The following is a 23,681-nucleotide window of genomic DNA, read 5'->3' on the forward strand; positions in this document are numbered from 1 at the left end:
GCAGGACTTTTTAAGCAACACATTCTGATAGAAAGGACAGATTTCTCACATTTTGCTTGACTTTGTAAGAACAAAGTTTTCTTACTCTTGGCATCCTCAGGTCTTTAGAGATATGCTTGACATATTGCAGGTGGTAAACGTCAGTGAAAGCATATTTAGAATGAGAGAAACCACATAATATACCCTAATGACCAAGCTACTTCTAAAGTAAAAAAAGCCCAACAAACTAGCTTGTCTAAGACCACTAATGTAGTCTGTGGCAAACCTGGCATTTGGCGAGCACACAAAATCTGATCAGCCATGCGTGGTGGCTCGCTCAAGTCTTAGATGCCATATTGACAACTCATATTGTCCTAACTCATTCTGATCCAGACAGGCTTTCTTCAGCATCAATCCCAGTATACAATGCCCACAATGAGGTAACAGTGGCCTAGAAACTACAGGTCCCAGCATGCCTCCGCTCCCCGGCAAACTCTGTAGTAGTGGTCATGGAGGGGGCGCCGTTGCATTCTGGGAGTTGTAGTCTCCCGGGACCGGCCCCGCCCCTTGTACGGCTTTGGCGGCCTGCGTTGAGAGAAAAGCCAACGCAGAGGTAAGCTAGGCCGGAGAGCGGAACCGCCCTCATACCTTCGCCCCGAGACCCGGGTGGCCAGCTCCGCCGCTTCTCCAATCTTTTCCACCACTCAAGATGGCGGCGGAGGTGGATTTCGGCGACCTAGAGCTGTTCGAGGCATTTGACCCTCAGAAGGAGTCGACTCCCAAGCCGGTTCACACTCACTTCAAGGAGGACGATGGCGACGTGGAGGACGAGCACGGGGTGGGCGACGCGGCGCTGCGGGAGCGGCTCCGGCAGTGCGAGGAGACCATCGAGCGACTCCGCGCCGAGAATATCCTTCCGGCCCGGAGGCCTGTCACGGGCCTGCGGGGGCCGGCGGGGGCGCGGCGGGGAGGCCAGAACTCCACGTAGTTCCTCCGGGGGCGGCGGCGGCGGGCGCCCGCGCCGCGGCCTCGGGCCGGCCTGGGCCGGCGGCTGCCCCGCGCGCCTCGCCGCGGCTCCGGCCCGCTGCGCGCCGGCACTCGGGGTGATCGTGAATTGCACGGCTGTTTGCCGGGTAGCGGATCCCCAGCCCGCTCGCTCGCTTCCGTGAGACCTCGGGGCTCTCTCGATCATTTGATGTTCCAGTTGGTCGGGTGGTGGCTTGGGAGGTAACCTGGTACTTAGAGCCCGGTCACCGGGCTGAGATGCGGGTCCTGGGATCAGAGTCCCGGCGGGTCTTGGGGGGGGGGGCATGCAGAAAAGTAGAGGTTCACCGTGTGAGTAGCCAGGGTTTGTTGGAGAGTGCTGCCACTCGGAGCTAAGTAGCATTGCCGTGCGGTGGGAAAAACGCGCCAAATACGTTTCCGTTTGGCCTTCGGTGCCTGGTTTAGCAGATTTCCTAGGGAACGCTTCACAAGTTTACGTGTCGTCCTTGTGCAGGCGAACCGTTGTATCGTTCCAATTTTAGTGTATGTGCTGACAAAGGCGGGTTGGGTTTTCGTTGTATGTGCATGGTTTGCTTAGTGGGGTTTGAACTCAGTTCTCAGGTCCTTGTAATTGCTCAGCAGGAGCTTTACCACCTGAACGGTGCCTCAGCCCTTAAGGTTTTTGAAGTCTGGTTTTGTTGTTGTTGTTGTAATGATACTGCTTTCCCCGACATTCTATTATGAAAATTTTCAAAATACGGAAAAGTTGGAAGTATCATACGGTGATGCATTCATAGATTTCCACTCTAGATTCTTTGATCATTCACAGTAGTTTATTCTGTATTTACTTTATTACATACCACGATGCTTTCCTGTGGAAGTTTTCTGAATTAGTGTAAATTTCTACCAAGGACACTGTTATTTGGATAACGTTTTGGTTTGATCTGTTAGAGACTTTAAAACTTTAGAATCGTATCTTAGCATATATGTTAAAAGTGACAAATTCTGTATTTTGGTTTTTTTTTTTGTCGGTCGTGGGGCTTGAACTCTGGGCCTGGGCACTGTCCTTCAGCTCTGAAAGCTCAAGGCAAGCGCTCTACCACTTGAGCTACAGCGCCACTTCCGGTTTTCTGGTGGTTTATTGGAGATTGGAGTCTCACGGTCTCTCCTGCCCAGGCTGGCTTTGAACCGTGATCCTCAGATCTCAGCCTCCTGAGTAGCTAGGATTACAGGCATGAGCCACCAGCGTCCGGCTGTATTTTGGTTTTTAGGACAAATGCAACAGAACAGGTTCTCAGTGAGTGTATTGCCCTCAAAACATTTGTGGATCTTTTATAACAATTCTAATAGCTGTGAGAGTTGGAGTGGTTGAATTTTATTGCGTGCATGACTGTTTAAGGGGGTAATGTTCCTTAACAAGTAATAACATCAAGAACTTAAAAGAAAATTGAACGTTCTGACTCTACCCAGGTATGAAATCTTGAAATGGCAACATAGTTTGTCCTTGTTATTCTCCAGGTATTAATAGTTAATCACAATTTCTTTGTAAAATAGTCATGTTGGTATCATTATTATTTATTCTGTGTATTCTGAAGAAATCAGAGTGTTAGTCTTTTATTCTTGGTTTGTGGGTGTTAAATCTGAATTCTCTTAAGTACATTAAACTTTTAGTGACTGACTTACCTGCAAAATCTTAACTACATGTTCAGAAGTGGTAAGTTCTGAACTTTCTCTTCAACAAAGAACTCTAGGAACTTAAAGTTAAGTTTATAGTATGACTCTAGCTAACTGAACGTGTGTTTACACTTTTTGTGTGTCAGCACTGAGGCTTAAACCTAGAACCTTAACTTATTTAAGAGCTTAGCTTTTTTAAAGCCCAAGCCTGGAGTTCTTTTTTTTTGTCAGTTGTGGGCCTTGAACTCTAGGCCTGGTCGCTGTCCCTCAGCTCTTCAGCTCAAGGTTAGTACTGTATCACTTGAGTCACAATGCCACTTCCAGCTTTCTGTGCTTATGTGGTGCTGAGGAATCAAACCCAGGGCCTTATATATGCAAGGCAAGCACTCTACCACTGAGTCAAGGCTGGAGTTCTGCCACTTGAGCCACACCTCCACTTTTGGCTTTTTGCTGGAGAAGAGTCTCACAACATCTGCCTAGCAAGTGCAAAACCCTCTATTTTTTTTTTTTTGTTATTATAAAAGTGACATATAGAGAAGTTAGCTACGTAAGTCAGGTAAAGAATACATTTCTTTCGTTGTTGTTGTTTTGTCAGTCATGGGCTTGAACTCTGGGCCTGGGTGCTGTCCCTCAGCTCTTCAGCTCAAGGCTAGTGCTCTACCATCTTGAGCTACAATGCCACTTCCAGCTTTCTGTGCTTATGTGGTGCTGAGGAATCAAACCCAGGGCCTTATATATGCAAGGCAAGCACTCTACCACTGAGTCAAGGCTGGAGTTCTGCCACTTGAGCCACACCTCCACTTTTGGCTTTTTGCTGGAGAAGAGTCTCACAACATCTGCCTAGCAAGTGCAAAACCCTCTATTTTTTTTTTTTTTGTTATTATAAAAGTGACATATAGAGAAGTTAGCTACGTAAGTCAGGTAAAGAATACATTTCTTTCGTTGTTGTTGTTTTGTCAGTCATGGGCTTGAACTCTGGGCCTGGGTGCTGTCCCTCAGCTCTTCAGCTCAAGGCTAGCACTCTACCACTGCGCCACTTCCGGCTTTTTTCTTTTTTGCTTATGTGGTGCTGAGGAATCGAACCCAGGGCCTCATGCATGCAAGGCAAGCACTTTACCACTGAGCCACCTTCCCAGCCCCAGGAGTACATTTCTTTTTGGACAGTATCACCTCTTCCCTTGCTCTCCCATTTTTTCCCTCCTCCCATTTTTCCACTCCCATCGCCCACCCACATGTTGTATAGTTCATTTTCAACGTAATGTTGAATTACAATGCTACACTTGTTCACCTTTTGCCCCTCCATTTCTGTGCCTCCCTTTACACCCAGTGCTGCTTTTAAGACAACAACAAGAAAAATTAATGAGATAAAAGTTAACTGGATATGGTGGCATGTGTTTGTATAATTCTAGCACTCAGGAGGCTAAGTCATAGGGATTTTGAGTTTGGCCAGCTTATACAACATAGTAAGAACCTACCCCAATTTTAAAATAAAGTATATAGTCAGATGTCAGTGACTCTTGTCTAATCCTGACTGTTCAGGAGACTGAGAACTAAACATCACTGTTAAAAGCTAGCCCAGTCAGGAAAGTCCATGAGTAGTTATCTCCTCAGCCTTGAGCAAAAAAGCTGAGGGACATGGGGCTGGGAAGGTGGCTCATTGGTAGAGTGCTTGCCTTGCATGCATGAGGCCCTGGGTTCGATTCCTCAGCACCACATAAGCAGGAACAAAAAGCCGGAAGTAGGTGCTGTGGCTCAAGTGGTACAGCGCTAGCCTTGAGCTAAAGAGCTGAGGGACAGCAGAATTCAGGCCCCACAACCGGACCAAAAATAAATTAAAAAAAAAAAAAAAGCTGAGGGACAGCTTTCCAGACCATGAGTTCAAGCCTCAGGACCAGCACAAAACAACATATAAACAAACTATAAAAGTTGTGTCCGTCGGTTCAAAGCCAGCCTGGGCAGGAAAATCTGTGAAACTCTTATCTCCAATAAACCACTAGAAAACCAGAAGTGGCGCTGTAGCTCAAATGGTAGAGCGCTCACCTTGAGCTGAAGAGCGAAGGGACGGCGCCCAGGCCCAGAGTTCAAGCCACATGACCCACAAAAACAAAACAAAAAGTTGTACGCGTATGACATATATTACAAACACAAATGTTTGAGTTAAATATCTTCTAAGGATGTATTTTAACTTCTGTTACAGTGGAATACTGGTGAACAACCCTAAGTTAGATGGACCTTTATTACAAATTCTATTTATGAACAATACTATTTCAAAGTAAGTAACTTTTTCCCTTTCTTAAATATAATGAGTTAATGTGTTTGTGGAGCATCTTCTTCTGTAAATACACTGTTTTCATTTATATTTATATAAAGTGCTCCCTGAAAAGGGGGATGCTGGATATTAATGCTGCTGTAGGAAGATGCTGGCCACAGTTGGCTTTTGACAGTAGAAATGGTATCTACTGCAGCTCCTGACATGCTCATTTCTGCAGTGTTCACCTGTCATTTTGTCTGTAGAAATATTACAATGCTAGAGCAAGAAAAGACCTGATAGCTCATCAAGTCTGTGGAAAGGAAGCAGAGTAGGAGACAGCTGCCTAATTGCTGTATAATAAAACCTGGGCCCTAGGGCTGGGAATGTGGCTGAGTGGTAGAGTGCTTGCCTAACATGCATGAAATCCTGGGTTCAATTCCTCAGCACCAAATACACAGAAAAAGCCAAAAGTGGCGCTGTCTGTGGCTCAAATGATAGAATGCTAGCCTTGAGCAAAAGAAGCTCAGGGACAGGGCCCAGGCCCTGAATTCAAGGCCCAGGACTAGAAGAAAAAAAAAACAACAAAAACCAACCTGGACTCCTTTATAACTTCCTTGAAGGCGCACACAGCAAAGGATTTGAGTCCTGTGACCCTTGGCTTGATGGTCTGTCTACAGAAAGTATGCTAGCTGGGCACTAGTGTCTCACACCTGTAATTCTAGCTATTCAGGAGGCTGACATCTGATGATCATGGTTGGAAGCCAACCTGGGCAGGAAGCCCATGAGACTCTTTATCTACAATTAACTACCAGAAAACCAGAAGCGGCACTGTGGCTCAAAGTGGTAGATTGCTAGCCTTGAGCAAAAAAGCTCTGGGACAGCATCAAGACCCTTGAGTTCAAGCTCCACAGCGCCCAACCCCCAACCCCCCCCCCCAAAAAAAAGTACACTATAGAGATTTGGTGGGGGGAAAGGGGGCAAATTTTGTTTTGTTTCTCTTGTGTTTTCCGTTTCTTAGAAAGTTCTTTTTTTTGGGGGAGGGTCGGTCATGGGGCTTGAACTCTAAGCCTGGGTACTGTCCCTGTGCTCTTCAGCTCAAGGCAAGCACTCTACCTCTTGAGCCACAGTGCCTCTTACAGCTTTCTAGTGGTTTATTGGAGATAAGAGTCTCATGGACTTTTCTGCACGGGCTGGCTTTGAACCATGATCCTCAGATCTCACCCTCCTGAGTAGCTAGGACTACAGGCGTGAGCCACCTGTGCCCATTTATTCTTCACACAACTGGCAACTGTTTAGTGTTAAGCACCTTGTTATGATAATCATTTTGTAAACTTGGCAACAATGTATATTTTTTCCCTAAGAAGTAGGTTCCTGAGTGTTCAAAGAGATAGTGGTTAAATAAACCTTTGAAAAATAAAGTAACAAAATTGAGACATAGCTGCATTAGGTAATCTATTTGTTTTCTCTAGGTCCTGATCTTACTGTCTATTTTGTCCTCTTATGCAGGCAATATCATCCAGAAATAGAGGAATTTGTATCAAGTTTAGTAAAAAGATTTGAGGAACAACAAAAAAATGATGTGGAAAAGACTTCCTTTTCTCTTTTGCCTCAGGTATTTCTTTTTTTTTTTTGGTTGAATTCTGGGCTTGGGCACTGTCCCTGCTCTCTTCAGCTCAAGGCGAGCACTCTACTGCTTGAGCCACAGCACCACTTCCAATTTTCTAGTGGTTTACTGGAGATAAGAGTCTCACGGACTTTCCTGCCTGGGCTGGCTTTGAACCTCCATCCTCAGATCTCAGCCTCCTGAGTAGCTAGGAATATAGGCATGAGCCACCAGTGCACTGTTTAACAGACTTTCAAATTATTAGGTTATGCTTTTCTTAGCCAACTGGTAGGCTACAGGGAACTTCTTGAATGAAAACCAGAATATTTGTGAAGATATGTCTGTTAGCTCCCATCTTTCTACTGGCTTTTCTTCTTTGAAGTCTAACTGATGTACCCACTTAGCTTTGTTTTGTTCTGTTCTGTTCTGTTGTGCTGGTACTGAATCTTGAACTTGGCTCTGCATTCTTTTTTTTGCGGGGGGGGTGTGGTCATGGGGCCTGAACTCTGGGCCTGGGCACTGTCCCTCAGCTCTTGGCTAGCACTCTACCACTTAAGCCACAGCACCACTTCCGTCTTTTTTCTTTTTTGCTTATGTGGTGCTGAGGAATCGAACCCAGGGCCTCAGGCATGCAAGGCAAGCACTCTACCACTGAGCCACCTTCCCAGCCCAATGGCCCTGCATTCTTTTTTTTTTTTTGGGGGGGTCCGGTCGTGGGGCCTGAACTCTGGGCCAGGGTGCTGTCCCTCAGCTCTTCAGCTCAAGGCTAACGCTCTACCACTTGAGCCACAGTGCCACTTCTGGGTTTTTTCTTTATGTGGTGCTAAGGAATCGAACTCAGGGCCTCAGGCATACAAGGCAAGCACTCTGCCACTGAGCCACCTTCCCAGCCCTGGCCCTGCATTCTTTTTTTTTTTTTTTTTCCAGGCATGCAAGGCAAGCGCTCTACCACTGAGCCACTTTCCCAGCCCAAATGTGTGTCTTTTTTTTTTGGATCCGGTGGTGGGGCCTGAACTCTGGGCCTGGGCGCTGTCATGGCCCTGCATTCTTGCTTAGTTTTCCCACTAAAATGGCACTTTACCACTTGAGCTACACCTCCACTTCCAGCTTTTTTCTATATAATTGGATGTAAGAGTCTGTGGACTTGTCTTCCTGAACTGGCTTTGAACCATGATCCTCAGATCTCTTAACTTTTTGCCTGGGTTAGTCTCAAATCATAGTCTACCCAATGTCCCCCAAGTAGGTGACAATTGTAAATGTGAGCTACTGTACCACCCTATCATATGTATCTTTTTTAAATTGAGTAACTAAAAGAGAAGTTGGAGGGTGGGGAGAATAAGTGCATTCAAATACCTAAGGTTGCAAATTTAAAGTTTCCCTTGTAACATGTTTCTCTTTTTCTTAGCCATCCAGTATTATGTTAGAAGAGGACCATAAAGTTGAAGAATCCTGTACTATTAAAAGCAACAAGGAAGCTTTTAGTGTAAGTTTGGACATTTTGGGTTCTGCAGATGAATAATTCCTATCTTTTGTTCATTGGATGACATTTAAAGTGGTTATAGTTATTTGTCTTCATATGATCACAGTGTTGTTGTTGTTGTTTTGGTTCGTTGTAGGGCTTGAACTCTGGGCATGGGTGCTGTCCCTGCGCTCTTCAGCTCAAGGCGAGCCACAGCGCCACTTCAGGTTTTCTAGTGGTTTATTGGAGATCAAAGTCTCACGGACTTTCCTGCCCAGTCTGGCTGAGATCTGAGGATCAAGGTTCAAAGCCAACCTGGGCAAGAAAGTGGCTCCTGAGTAGCTAGGATTATAGGCATGAGCCACTGGCGCCCAGCTTGTTCTTTTGTTATATTGTAGTCTTTGGGCTGAATGTGGATTAGCAGTAGAGTGCTTGCCCAGTATGCATGAAGCCCTGGTTTGATTCTTCAGTACCACATAAACAATAAAAGCTGGAAGTGGCACTGTGGCTCAAGTGGTAGAGTCCTAGTCTTGAGCAAAAGAAGCTCAAGGATAGTGCCCAGGCCCTGAGTTCAAGCCACAGGACTGGCAAAAATAAAAAGTGTAGATTTCATCCTTCAAATATTCTCATTAACTTTTTAGTATCTATTGTATCATAACTTGGGAGCCCCATAGACATTCTTTGGAAGTTTGTTTTTGCCCTAATCATCCTCCTGTGTTTATCTTCAAGAACTTGACTAAAGATATAAAACTTACAAATAGGTGAAACTGAAAGGGGATAATAGAATAAATGACAAGTCTGAAATTTTAAATGTTGATAGACTCAACTGTGGGGGGGTAAAAAATGCCAAGTTTATTAGTACCCAGACAACTTAGTGGTATGATTTTTGCAGTTTAAATGTTTTTTAAAAAGTGATATAGGGCTGGGAAGGTGGCTCAGTGGTAGAGCGCTTGCCTTGCATGCCTGAGGCCCTGGGTTCTATTCTTCAGCACCACATAAGCAAAAAGAAAAAAGCCAGAAGTGGCGCTGTGGTTCAAGTGGTAGAGCGCTAGCCTTGAGCTGAAGAGCTGAGGGACAGCACCCAGGCCCAGAATTCAGGCCCCATGACCAGACCCCCCCCCAAAAAAAAAAAGTGATATAGACAGGCACTGGTGGCTCACACCTGTAATCCTAACTGCTTAGGAAGCTGTAATCTGAGGATCAGAGTTCAGAGCCAGTCTGGGTAAGAAAGTCTGAGACTCTTGTCTCTAGTTAACCACCAGAAAACCAGAAATGGTGCTATGGCTTAAAGTAATAGTGTGCTAGCCTTGAGCAAAAGAGCTCAGGGACAGTGCCCAGGTCTTGAGTGTAAGCCCAAAGACTCTAACCCCCCTCCCGCTCCCCCCAAAAAAAGTGGTATAGCCAGGTGTTGATGGCTAGCACCTATAATCCTGGCTACTCAGGACACTGAGATCTGAACATCAGTTTGAAGTCAACCCAGGCAAGAAAGTCTGTGAGACTCTTATATCCAATGAACTACCAAAAATGCCAGAAATGGAGCTCTGGCTCAAGTGGTAAAGAACTATCCTTGAGCAAAAGATGCTCAGGGAATCAAATTACAAGGTATTTTTCAGCTAATTATTTAGAAAACTAGGCTAGGCTGTGATACTGTGGCCGGGCATTAGCCTAGCATGCATGAGGCCATGGGTTCAATCCCCACCACCAGGGGAAAAAAGTCTGACATGTGGAAAACAAAGTGGTACATCTCATCTTAAAAAGAATTCCTGGGCTGGGAAAGTGGCTCAGTGGTAGAGTGCTTGCCTTGCATGAGGCCCTAGGTTTGATTCCTCAGCACCACATAAATCAGAAAAAGCCAGAAGAGGGGCAGGGGCTGGGAAGGTGGCTCAGTGGTAGAGTGCTTGCCTTACATACATGAGGCCCTGGGTTTGATTCCTCAGCACCACATAAGCATAAAAAGAAAAAAGCCGAAGTGGCGCTGTGGCTCAAGTGGTAGAGTGCTAGCCTTGAGCTGAAGAACTGAGGGACAGCACCCAGGCCCAGAGTTCAGGCCCCACGACCGGACGCCCTCAAAAAACAAAAAAGAAAAAGCCAGAAGTGGTGCTATGGCTCTAGTGTTAGAGCGCTAGCCTTGAGCTCTGAAGAGCTGAGGGACAGCGCCCAGGCCCAGAGTTCAGGTTCTACAACGGGGTGGGGCGGGCGGGGGGAAGAATTCCTGGACTGGGAATGTGGCGTAGTGGTAGAGTGCTTGCCTAGCATGCATGAAGCCCTGGGTTCAATTCCTCAGCACCACATAAACAGAAGAAGCCAGACGTGGCGGTATGGCTCAAGTGGTAGAGCACTAACCTTGAGCACAGAGAGGCTCAGGGACAGAGTCAAGGCCCTGAGTTCAAAGTACATATATCTATATCTATATATATTTAAATTGAACTAGATAACTTTTCAACTTCAGGGTTCCAGGGTTCTAGGATTTAAAGCTTAGAAATTGAGAATTTTGTATATTTATTAATTTAGTCTTTTTTTTTTTTTTGGGTCCGGTCGTGGGGCCTGAACTCTGGGCCTGGGCGCTGTCCCTCAGCTCTTCAGTTCAAGGCTAGCGCTCTACCACTTGAGCCACAGCGCCACTTCTGGCTTTTTCTTTTTGCTTATGTGGTGCTGAGGAATCGAACCCAGGGCCTCAGGCATGCAAGGCAAGCACTCTACCACTGAGCCACCTTCCCAGCCCTATTAATTTAGTCTTAAAACAAGTATTTTTTGCCAAGGACTATCCTAGGTTCTAGGCAATGAAAAAAACAAAAGGCAGAGTCCTACCTCTCATGGAATTACATTTTAATGGGAGAAGGCAGTGCTCTCAAGAGAAGAATAAGTAAGTAGGAAATGAGTGATGAACTATGTGTGAGTCGGTGGTTTGTATATTGAATAGCTGGAGATAACCTCTCAGCTAAGACCTGAATGCATTGAAATAGTGAACAAGACAGTAGTTTGCTTGAAGACTACTTTGGAAGTAGAAAAAGGAAGTGGAGCCAGGCACTGGTGGCTTACACCTGTAATCCAAGCTGAGATCTGAGGATCATGGTTTGAAGCCAACCTGAGACTTTTTTTTTCTTTTGCCTGTTCTGGGGGCTTGAACTCAGGACTTGGGCACTGTCCCTTAGCTTCGTTTTGCTCAAGGCTAACTTGAGCCACGGCACTACTTCTGGCTTTTTTGTTTATGTAGTTCTGAGGAATCAAACCCAGGGCTTCATGCATGCTAGGTAAGCACTCTACCACTAAGTCACATTCCCAGCCCCATGGCACTCTTTCATTTTCAATTAAATGCCAAAAAAGCCTGAAGTAGAATTGTGGCTCAAGTGGTAGAGTGTTAGCATTGAGCACAAAAGCTCAGGGACAGCGTCCATGCCCAGAGTTCAAGCCCCAAGACCAGCATCAAACATAAGGGGGAAAAAAAAAAGGAAGTAGAGCCTCAAAGGCAGAAACCAGTGGTCAGGTTGCTTTGTGGTACTCATCTATGAGTTATATTCCCTTTCGGCTGTTACTCATGGAGGTGCTTTTGCTGTTCTGCCCTTTTACAGGGAGGGAAACATGAAAGCCACGTGACTTGCCAGTGGGCAAGTGGCACAAGCAGGGTTCCACACCAGGCCTTGGAATTTCAGCGCAAAGGAGCTAAATCCTAACGTAGCCTTATAGGCTGTAATGATTTGGATTAACTCCAAAGAAGTTGAGAAGCTATTTGAGGGTTTTAAAATAGAAATATGACAATGAGGATATTGAAGGGATGACACAGATCAAATTGCCTTGTTAAATGGAAAAAAGAAAAAAATTCAGTACATAAAAATTAAGTGAGGGACAGTGGATTGGGAGGGGTGGGTGAGAATTTTGAAAAGGAATGACATTGATCAGGATACACTGTTTTCATAAATTGCTTTGTTGAATGGCAACTCTTTTGTACAACTACTTAAAGATAAGAAAATGTGACAAGTGGTAAGTGAATGAGTTTATGTGTAACCATGGTATCATGTTTGTAGAAGATTCTAACTCTTAGAAGACTCATCCTGAAGCATTTAGAGATGAAGTGTCACAATATCTACAACTAACTTCTAGTTGGCTAAGTGTGTGCATGTGCGTAGGGAAGCATGCTTAGAAAATGTCAACTTATTAGTAAATAATTGCTAGATCCAAGTGAAGGGTGCATGAGTATTCATATATTGTCTATATGAAAGTCTCCCAAAATTTGGAAAAGAGTGAATGGAAACAATAGAAATGGAAACAATAAATACAGGACCTGAGGTGGTCTTGCTGCAAAGGAATGGACACTGGAATGATACATGGGAGTTAAGGTTTTGTTTTTTTTTGTGTGTGTGTTTGTTTGTTTGTTTGAAAGAGTACACTTGAGAACAATGATCCAATAAAGAGGAAAAGTTCAGCTGTACTTTCTACTCACACTCAAAATCTGGCTCCTGTAACTAAGGAGTTGTTTCCAATAACTTCACTCAAAGTAAATTATTTAAAGCAGGTAATCTTAGTCTTACATTCTTAATGTCTTTTTTTTTCTGCTTAAATAGAAATATTTTTTGACTTGTTTTCTGCAGGTTGTAGGAAGTGTCCTGTATTTTACTAATTTTTGCCTTGATAAATTGGGGCAACCGCTACTAAATGAAAATCCTCAGCTTACCGAAGGATGGGAAATACCCAAGTATCCTACATAGTGAATGAAGATCTTTTATGCATCTTGCCACTAAAGTTTACCTTTTAAAAAGTTTACCAAATTTTGCAGAGCATGATAACTATTCCTTAATAAAATTCACTAAAGGTACCAGCAAGTCTTCAGCCACATTGTTTCTCTAGAAGGGCAAGAAATACAAGTAAAGGCAAAAAGGTTTGTGGGGAGTCACTTTATTCTTTTTTTCAGTATCCAAAACACCAACTTTTTTGACTTGAAAAGTTAATATTCTTTATTGCTGGTTTTATTATAAATTGCAGCTTGAGCTAGAATTCTAACATCTCAACATATTATATGCTTAAGTTGATTATCTGTTCCTTGGAATTCATTGGTTCATGCTTAATATTCCTGGGAGGGTGGAGAGAAATTGCTATCAATGATTGCCGTCTTACAACCAACTACCTTCTTTCCATGTTAACTAAAGGAAACATGATAATGTTTGCTTTTTCTTCTATTATTCACCACCAAAAAAAAAAAAATCTCAAGAGGCAACAGATGTGTAAGGAACAGAATGATTCTTGGTTATAAGACTACATAGTGCTGATGTTTAAATAACTGAGTCCAAGAGCCAGTGTATTCATTGCTGCAGATTATGGTGATCTGGGAGCCACTTGCTTTCTTATCTCTGATGTTTTGCTGTCCTCTAGAATTGTTTTGATTCACTTTTATGTTTACATTTACATTAAGAAAATCTCTTTTTCTGACCAAATAGGCCAAAACCTCACTGTTTCAATTGTGGTTCAGAAGAGCATCAAATGAAAGATTGCCCAATGGTAAATTTTTCTCACATAAAACAATGTCTTTGAACAGTGCTTGTTGATCTGTTTTATACATTTATAGCATTCTGGGATGCAAAAACCTTCCTGTGTGACTTTATGTTGTACTTTACATATTTGAAATATTTTTAAGTTTATGTTTTAAGACATTAGATTTAAATTACTTTTTCCTCTTCAAAACTACTCTCTTTCATGCTTATTTTGTGCATGAAAACTAAAAGAATGTTTTACCTGAGAAAAGTAACTTAATTTCTGAAATCTTTCTCAATTGCTTGATACCATTCTTTTCACACATCATTGTGACTTAGCCTCGAAATGCTGCTCGAATAAGTGAAAAGAGAAAAGAATACATGGATGCCTGTGGAGAGACAAATAATCAGAATTTTCAGCAGCGATACCATGCAGAAGAAGTGGAAGAAAGATTTGGAAGATTCAAACCAGGAGTTATTAGGTACTGCTCATTTTCCCATGGGATATTGGTTTTGGGTTTGTTTGTTATTTTTCTGGTCTTGGGGCTTGAACTCTGGGCCTGGGTGAGCTTTTGTGCTCAAAGCTCATATTCTGTCACTTGAACCACAGCTTATGTCTAGCTTTTTGGTACTTAATAAGAGTTTCACAGACTTTCCTGCCCAGTATGGCTTTGAATCATGATCCTCAGATCTCCAACTCCTAAGTAGCTAGGATTACAGGCATGAGCCACTGGCGCCTTGCTAGGATATCCTTCTAGTTTTTCTTAGCATTAGGACATATCTCTTCAGGATAATTATCAGGATGTAAGTGTGTCCTACCAAGGTCCACATTACATCAATTCATTCAAATATTGTTACTGAAACCTTAATTACACATTGGTTAGGCACCATACTCCATGCTATGTAGTATAGGACTGAAATGTTTCAAAATACCAGAAGTTTAGATGCTTTTGTGCAAATATAACTTTTAATTTGTACTTAGTGAGGAGCTTCAAGATGCACTAGGTGTGACAGACAAGAGTCTTCCTCCATTTATCTATCGGATGCGCCAGCTCGGATACCCACCTGGATGGCTCAAAGAGGCCGAACTGGAGAATTCAGGGCTTGCACTCTATGATGGCAAAGGTATAGTATGTCAGTTAGGTTAGGTAAGCAAGCTTCAAAGGATCACAACAAAATGTGACAGGACTGGCTGCCTGGTTAATGTGTGTTTAGTTAACTAAAAAAAGGCACACACACCCCCCAAAAAATTATTATATTGATTTTATTTGACATTTACTAAGTCCTCAGTGGTTCATAGACTATCAGATGGGTAAACCAGATTAGGGAAGAATTTTTTTTTTTTTTTTTTGGGGTCCGGTCGTGGGGCCTGAACTCTGGGCCTGGGCACTGTTCCTCAGCTCTTCAGCTCAAGGCCAGCGCTCTACCACTTGAGCCACAGCGCCACTTCCGGCTTTTTTCTTTTTGCTTATGTGGTGCTGGGGAATGGAACCCAGGGCCTCAGGCATGCAAGGCAAGCGCTCTACCACTGAGCCACCTTCCCAGCCCCGGGACGAATGTTATATAATCTCAGCGCTTTTGGAAAGCCAAGGCAGGATCACTAATTCTAGGCCAACTTTGGCTACTAACAAGACCTTGTCTCAGCAAAGAATGATCAGATAGATGGCTGGACTTGCTCAGAGACCAGCGAGGCCAGAGTATGAACTCTCCAGCTAGTCCTTGGAGCTCTTAACTTTCCCAGGAATGGAAATGGAGGTAGATCTATAATGCCAGGAGACAGTCACTGCTCCAGAGTTCCTATCCTAGCTCTCTACCCTAGAAAGAAATGATGCATACAAGGAGATTGTTTCTCAGGATCTTGTGCTTGCTAGGCCAGGTTGCTTATCTGAGCTCTAGCCCAGTATTAATAGTGTTGATGGTTTCTAATAGATGATGCTGATGGAGAAACAGAAGCTGGAGAAGTGCAGCAGAATAAAAGTGTCACTTACGATCTCTCAAAATTGGTAAACTATCCAGGTTTTAATATATCTACTCCCAGAGGAATTCCAGATGTAAGTATATTTTTTGTTGTCCCAGGTTTTTTTTTCTGAAATGTGATGTTATAATGATTACTCAACAGCTTACATAATAGTTATATGTAAAAGTAAATTTGTGCGAAGAGATGATTCTGAGGCAGTATTAAGTTCTATAGATAGTTGGGAAGTAAATTTCCGTATATAATAAACCTGTCTCTTTTGGCTGTTCCTTATCTTTTTCTGTAAATTTCTCATTTTGTATATTTTTTAATCTTAAATTTTCAAATTTAGGAGTTAAGCTGGGTGCTGGTGATTCATGCCTATAATCCTAGCTACTCAGGAATCTAAGATCTGAGGATTGCAGATCAAAGCCAACCTGGGCAGGAAACACTGTGAGACTGATCTCCAGTTAACCATCAAAAAAAGCCAGAAATTGGGGCTGGGAAGGTGGCTCAGTTGTAGAGCGCTTGCCTTGCATGCATGAGGCCCTGGGTTTGATTCCTCAGCACCACATAAGCAAAAAGAAAAAAAAAGCCGGAAGTGATGCTGTGGCTCAAGTGGTAGAGCGCTAGCCTTGAGCTGAAGAGCTGAGGGACAGTGCCCAGGCCCAGAGTTCAGGCCCCACGATCGGACCCAAAAAAAGCCAGAAGTGGAGCAGTGACTCAAGTGGTAGAGCACTAGCCTTGTGCACAGAAGCTCAAGGACAATACCCAGGTCCTGAGTTCAAACCCAGGACTAGCACAAAAAAAAAAATTCCAGTCAACTGTTTTGTTGTTTTAATAAAAGCTATATTCCTAGTTTTTTAGGAGCTATATGGAAGAAGCTATATATCTCAGCTTGAGTGTGTGTGTCGTGCACACAGGCGCGCACCCACACACACAGAGTCTAGTCAATAGATAACTAACTTGAACTTCACTTACCACAGTGTATAATTCACTAAGGGCCAAACTGCATGATAGAAACCATCAGTGTTTCTGGAAATGGGTCCAATTATAGTCTTTGTCAGCATTCCCAAGGTATGATCTAGAAATGCAAATGGACACCGTCAAGTCCCAATCGTAGTTTGGGGTTTTGACTTAAACCCTGAACCTTATATTATTGTACTCTGGAAAGGGAAAGAACAAGGATGAGAAAGTCAGTGGAAGCATGTTAGGAAAGCAGTATGGCACATGGTGGTAGAGAATAGTGCCAGGGAAGTCCAGCCAAAGTCCATGTCCCACTCTTTCCTTAAAGGAAAAGGTGCTTACGAAGTAGAAATGTGCCAGAGACCAGTGGCTCATGCCTGTAATCCTAGCTACTCAGGAGACTAAGATATGAGGATCGTAGTTCAAAGCTAGCCCGGGCAGAAAAGCTCCAGTGAGATTCATATCTCCAATTAACCACTCAAAAACTGGAAGTGGTGCTGTGGCTCAAGTGGTAGAGCGTAGCCTTGAGCACAAAGAGTCTTTGGGACAGTGCTCAGGCCCTGAGTTCAAGGCCCACAACCAACAAAAAAAAGTAGAGCAAGGTGCTGGTGGCTCACACCTGTCATCCTAGCTACTCAGGAGGCTGAGATCTTAGGATGGAGGTTCAAAGCCAGCCAGGGCAGGAAAGTTCGTGATACTCTTATCTCCAATAAACCACTAGAAAACCAGAAGTGGTGCTGTGGCTCAAGTGGTAGAGCACTCACCTTAAGCTGAAGAGCGCAGGGTAAGTACCCAGGCCCAGAGTTCAAGCTCCACGACTGCCAAAAAAAAGAAAAAGAAAAAAAATGCAATCTGAAATCTCCAATTCACCTCCTCTGGGAAAAATACAAAAGATGAGGGGCTGGGAAGGTGGCTCAGTGGTATAGTGCTTGCCTTGCATGCATGAGGCCCTGGGTTTGATTCTTCAGCAGCATATAAGTAGAAAAAGCCGGAAGTGGCGCTGCGGCTCAAGTGGTAGAGCGCTAGCCTTGAGCTGAAGAGCTGAGGGACAGCGCCCAGGCCCAGAATTTAGGCCCCACGACTGGCAAAAAAAAAATAAAAGATGATGTTCCACATACATACTTTTCCTTCTCTTTTGTCATTAGGAATGGAGGATATTTGGTTCCATACCAATGCAGGCATGTCAACAGAAGGATGTATTTGCCAATTACCTTACTTCTAACTTCCAATCGGTAAATAGATTTTTAGAATGTGGTGTTAAAGGCTTGTGGCATATACCTAGGGATTTTATAGGTCATTAGCATTTTATTGCCCCTTCTTGCTTTGTCTTTTAAATGAAGATGAACAAAAGATTAATAGTGAACTCAATAGGTACCTAGGGTTGGGGTCCAGACTTGTTTTATACATCATAGTTGTTTTTTTTTTTCTTGAGTACAACGGATCAAACCCAGGGCTTCTCACATGCTAGGCAAGCTAAGCATATTTAGATTTAGGCTGGAATTTATCTGTGTGCTCTATATAACTTGTTTTGGGTTTGGTCACTCCTTTAGCCAAGCATGAGGTCTAGCAGTAAGCGATCCTCGTCTCAGTCCAGCCCTAGTAGTCCCAAGAAGCAGAGGAAGGAAGGCAGCTTGGCGGCTTCCCCTGCTGATATGGATCTCGACTCAGGTAGGTCTCTCTGCGTTAGATCTCATTGAGAAGGCAAGATGCATCTGTGTGCTCTTGAATCCATAGGAAGGGCAAAGCTCCCGTTTTCAGAGTGAGAGAGCATCATCACCACCCAGACACTGAGTTGGCCTAATTGTCACTTCTGCTGCTGGAAATTTTCATGAACCAGCACAGCTCCCCTCCCACTTCTTCCTGCCCTGTGGGGCACAGCCCCATGGGTGGGTGCAGCCTAATTGTCACTTTCTGGTAGAAATTTTCACTAGAAGCATGATTTTTGTTGTAAGTGAGATGAATTTACAGCTACCCAAATACCTTTTCCTTGTTTATTGTATCACTCTAATGTTTATTGTGATGTTTTCTTTAAATGAAACTTGGCTTTAAGCTGTTTGGATACTTCTGGGTTTTGCTTTTTGTTTGTGAAATGGGATTTGAACTCAGGGCTTCATGCTTGCTAGGCACTCTTGTCACTTGAGCTCTGTTCCTTTATGCTCATTATTATTTATTTATTTTTGCCAGACCCTGAACTCAGGGTCTGGGCACTGTCCCTGAGCTTCTTTTGCTCAAGGCTAACACTCTACCACTTGAGCCACAGTGCCACTTCTGGCTTTTTCTGCTTATGTAGTGCTGAGGAATGGAACCCTGGACCTCATGCATGCAAGGCAAGCACTCTACCACCGAGCCACCTTCCCAGCCCCAGCTCTTTTTTTTTTGGTCGGTCCTGGAGGCTGAACTGTGGGACTGGGTGCTGTCCCTCAGCTCTAGGCTAGTGCCCTACCACTTAAGCCACAGCACCACTTCTTTTTCCTGCTTATGTGGTGCTGAGGAATCAAACCCAGGGCCTCATGCATGCAAGGCAAGCACTCTACCACGGAGCCACCTTCCCAGCCCAGCTCTTGTTAGTTTTGAGATAGCATCTTGCTCTTTGTCCAGGCTTTCCTCCTGTCTGTGGTTCTCACTGTAGCTGGGATGACAAGTACACACCATCACACTCAGCTTTCTCTGTTAATATGCAGTCTTGGTAAATTTTCTGCCTGGACTGACCTGGAACCACTTCCTTCCATTCTCAGCCTCCCACATAGCTTGGATGACAGGTGTGTGCCACTTTACTTACCTATTGGTTGAGATAGGGATCTTGTGAACTTTTTTTTTTTTTTTTTTGGTTGGTCGTGGGACTTGAACTCTGGGCTTGGGCGTTGTCCTTGCGCTTTTCAGCTCAAAGCAAGCGCTCTACCGCGTGAACCACAGTGCCACTTCCGGTTTTCTAGTGGTTTATTGGAGATAAGAGTTTCACGGCCTTTCCTGCTCAGGCTGGCTTTGAACCTCGATCCTCAGATCTCAGCCTCCTGAGTAGCTAGGATTATATGCGTGAGGGGATCTTGTGAACTTTTTTTTTTTTAAGTTTTTTTATTTCTTTTTTTTTTTTTGGGGGGGGTCCATTCGTGGGGCCTGAACTCTGGGCCTGGGTGCTGTCCCTCAGCTCTTCAGCTCAAGGCTAGCACTCTACCACTTGAGCCACAGTGCCACTTCCAGCTTTTTTTCTTTTTGCTTATGTGGTGCTGAGGAATCGAACCCAGGGCCTCATGCATGCAAGGCAAGCACTCTACCACTGAGCTACCTTCCCAGCCCGATCTTGTGAACTTTTTACCCAGATCTTCCAGATGTCTACCTCTGTGTCACTGTAATCCTAGCCACTTAGGAGATTGAGATATGGAAGATCTTGGTTCAAAACCAGCATGGGCAGAAAAGTCCATAAGCCTCCAAAATAACCAGCAGTAAACCAGGCCGGAGACAAAAGTCAAGTGGTAGAGCACTGAGCAACAAAGCCCAAGTGACCACAAAGTCCTGAGTTCAAACCCCAGTACTAGGGGGAGAAAAGCAGATATAGTCTGGGCATGTATCATGATTCACGCATGTAATGTCAGTTCTTGAGGGATGGCAGCAGGAGGATCACGAGTTCTAAGCCAACCTGGGCTGTATAGGAAGACCTTAGACCAAACAAAACAGAAAAGCAAGTATACTGATTGCATAAGAAATGATTGTCTTCATGCTCTCCTCTGCAGTCCACTTAATTCCTCTTCCTGGTGGGCTCCTGCTTGTACATTTAGCAGGCCAGTGTTTGTGATTACCTAAGATTTAGGACTCTGCTCTTCCTGTGGACACAGCTTTAACTGCTGGCAGCAAGCTGAGTACAGACTAGTGCTGGCACAAAGGAAAGCCTGAGCAGCTGTGCTGGGTGAAGTCCTAACAGAAATACGATAAAAGTCCAGATTTTCAGGAACAGACACTTGGTTGTAGACATGTGCTGGAGGGGCCCATGTGGGAGATGACCAGAGATACAGATTGGGAAAGACCTCAGGGTATGTTCCTGCCACCTCTCCTTCAGCCTCTTTCCCAACTTGGGCACCAGCCAGTTTCTCCTATGTTCACCCAGCATCCCCACCAGACAGAACTGTGCTCTAAGTGGTGATCACATGTCAGTCTGAAACCCTGAACATAGCATGGCTGTAGCTGACCAAGGCTTTCATCACATTCCCGGCACAGAAGCTCCTGTGCTGTGCTGTCCCTGCCCACAATCTTCCCAGGAGCCTGAGGACATCACATCATGGTTGTGGCATCAGAAAGCAACCATTTTTCCCCTCTCTTTTTGGCCATTGAATCTGTGGATATCCAAGTTCAAAGATTTTTTTGTGAAGCCAGATGCTATGGTACCTAAATTATTTCTTCAACTTTCTCATTCTAGATATGGAGATGCCACATGGTTCTCAGAGCAGTGAAGCTTTTCGGTTTCAGCCACCATTGCCTCCTGGCACGCCTCCTGTCTTCACACCTCCACTCCCCAAGGGCACCCCACCACTGACTCCCAGTGACTCGCCCCAGACCCGGCCCGCGTCTGCAGCCATGGATGAGGACGCCCTGACACTGGAAGAACTTGAAGAGCAGCAGAGGCGGATCTGGGCAGCTCTGGAGCAGGCGGACAGCATCAATAGCGATTCGGATATTCCTGTGGACACACCTTTAACTGGGAATTCAGTGGCCTCATCACCTGCTCCAAATGAGCTGGACCTTGCTGCCCCTGAGGGTAATGCCTCTGTGAAGCCAGTGCTGGACGAACCCCAGGGACCTGACTCCTCTACAAAGACAGCCGAGGTTGAGCATCCCCCAAGCCCAGTTTCTGAGGCCATGCTACTTTGTCAGAAGGAAGGGGAAGAATCTGTGGACGCCAGCTGTGAGAAGGAAGAAGAATCTGCGGACACCGACTCCAGCGGTGCCCTTCTCGGTAACGGCAGTGTCAGGTCAGACTGTGACATGAGGAACGGAGGCAGCCAGAAGCTCCTGCACAGGAACCCACATCCTGCAAAAACTCACAGCCCTGTACCTGACATGAGCAAGTTTGCAACTGGAATAACACCGTTTGAATTTGAAAATATGGCAGAATCTACTGGAATGTACCTCAGGATAAGAAGCTTGTTAAAGAACTCCCCCCGGAATCAGCAGAAAAACAAAAAGGCTTCTGAGTAACTGCCTGCCATAGCAGTGAGAGCTCTGAAATGATCTACAGCTTTGTATGCTATTATTTAGTATTAAGTGGACAGATAAAATTGGTTTCCTATTTGTCCCTCCCATCTTCAAGAATCTATCCAAGGCTTGATTGTGGTCTCCAGTGAAGCCTCTTTTTTTTTTTAAAGAAGAAAAGACAGAGCTCACTCTGGATTGCTGTGTTTTATCCTGGCTGAGCTCTACCCTGGGGGTTGTCCATAGGAGATGCTTTAGCGATACTTTGTTGTCCTTTATAAGACTTGGGGATTGTGTCTGTCAAGAATGATGTTTTTTATCTGTCTTTTGTACATTGTTTTCCCTTTCTACATTTTGCTAATGATCCTGTATAGAAGTTTAATATATCAGTTTTTAAAAGAAACAATTCTAACCATTTTAAATTCACATTTCAGCTCCAACCAAATGAGAACAAATCAGGGGTGAGCAGCTTTATCCCATGTAAGGTATTTTTGTAAGATTTATGTGTCAGTTTTAATAACACGTTTTTGTAACTTCATTCTTCAAGTCAGCTTACTCTACAGGTATGTTCATCTTTGTGTACAGAGGTTTAATAAATTAGTTTTCATATATATATATATAATTTAAGGCTTTGCATGCAAAAAAAGTGACTCAGTTAAATTATCACCTAAAGATTGGGGGAAAATTATATGGTTATAAAAATTAACGCTAGCATAGGAAGCGTAAGAAATTGCAAGTCTGGGTTCATTTTGGTTCATTTCAACCTTAAAAATAATTATTTGGAAAAAAAAATGAATGGCGAGCAGCTAGCCTTTGTACAAAAATAATAGCTACTCAGGAGGCTGAGATCTAAGGCTTGAAGTTTGAAGCCAGCTCAGGCACGAAAGTCAATGAGACTTTTATCTCTAATTAACAAGCAAAAAGCCAGAATCGGTGGCGCTATGGCTCAAGTGCTAGACCATTATTCTTTAGCAAAAGGCTAAGTTACAGTGACCAGGCCCTGAGTTCAAACGCTAGTACTGGCACAAAACAAAGAAACTACCATTAAGGATGTCAGTGGGAAGACAGAGCGATCCCCTCAGTTCCTACTCTGTCCAGCAGGTGGCCATGTGGAGGGCTGTGACTGGGCCCTTTAAGGATGGTACGAGAATGGGAGAGAGAATCACTTAGCAAGAACTGCCTTCAGATTCCCAGGACCACTGGCTTATATTCATTTGGAGGGAATTTAAAGACTGCAGAAAGGAGATTACCCTTGAGCACCTTCCTAAAGTAGAGGTAGAATCACATAGACAAAATGTACATTAAAATGAACAGGAAGCTGGGCTGGTGGCTTATGTCTATAATCTTAGCTACTCAGGAGGCTGAGATTTGAGGATCCCATTCCAAGCCATCCCAAGCAGGAAAGTCCATGTGACTTATCTTCAATTAACCACTAGAAAACTGGACGTGGAGCTGTGGCTCAAAGTGGTAGAGCACTAGCCTTGAGTAAAAAAGCTTAGAGACAGCACCCAAGCCCTAGAGAAAAGTAGGAAAAGCTTGGCTGTGAAAGTTGAACTTATTAGGCAAAAGGATAATTATTTCTTAGAGCTATCCATGGTAGTGTATACTTGTAGTCCCAGCATTGAGAAGGCTGAGATAGTAAAATTGGAAGTTAGAAGCCACCTTGGGGTACATAGATACTATCACAAAAAAATAATAACGGTAATTTTTTCTTGATCACCCAGATTGAGTTACTCCCCACCGAAGGATTCCTTCTGCCCATAGACAGGTTCTCATTAAGAAGTCTAAACTGGCTTTGAACTCCTGCCTCTACCTCCTAAATTATGGGATTAAAGTGGTCCTAAGTTGTTTTCGTTTTTTAGCTAAGTGATTCTTCCTCCTACCCGACATGGAATCCAGACACTTTTAGGGAGTGTGTTCTCAAGGGATGTAATTGCCTTGAGGAATTGACCCAGTTTTCAAATGTATTGTTTGCTGCGTTTGAACATTAGGAAGATAATTTGGGTGGAGGAACAAATTATTGTCTGGGCTTGTTGATGCTGTGACAGGTCTCCAGGTGTGGGGAGGTGAGGTGATAGCCAAACACGAACTTCAAGATGGACTTGGAGCAGGCAGGGATCTGTTTGTAATCTTTGCCTTGGGTTAACAGGAATGTGAAGTATGGTGCA

At 44.1% G+C, this 23,681-nt stretch overlaps 1 protein-coding gene across 1 annotated transcript; it reads left to right on the forward strand.

Moving 5' to 3' along the window:
* Positions 1-573: 573 nt before the first annotated feature.
* Positions 574-21,635, forward strand: Zcchc8 (zinc finger, CCHC domain containing 8). The gene is made up of 14 exons (XM_013023186.1): positions 574-887; positions 2,391-2,433; positions 4,835-4,909; positions 6,395-6,500; positions 7,897-7,974; positions 12,537-12,640; positions 12,758-12,823; positions 13,380-13,440; positions 13,752-13,894; positions 14,395-14,537; positions 15,342-15,463; positions 17,478-17,564; positions 17,883-18,000; positions 20,741-21,635. Exons 1-14 carry the CDS (start codon positions 689-691, stop codon positions 21,517-21,519), a joined length of 2,124 nt encoding a protein of 707 aa, XP_012878640.1. The 5' UTR covers positions 574-688; the 3' UTR covers positions 21,520-21,635.
* Positions 21,636-23,681: the final 2,046 nt, after the last annotated feature.

Source organism: Dipodomys ordii, unplaced genomic scaffold, assembly GCF_000151885.1.
Source record: "Dipodomys ordii isolate 6190 unplaced genomic scaffold, Dord_2.0 Scaffold66, whole genome shotgun sequence".
NCBI classification, from domain to species: Eukaryota; Metazoa; Chordata; class Mammalia; order Rodentia; family Heteromyidae; genus Dipodomys; species Dipodomys ordii.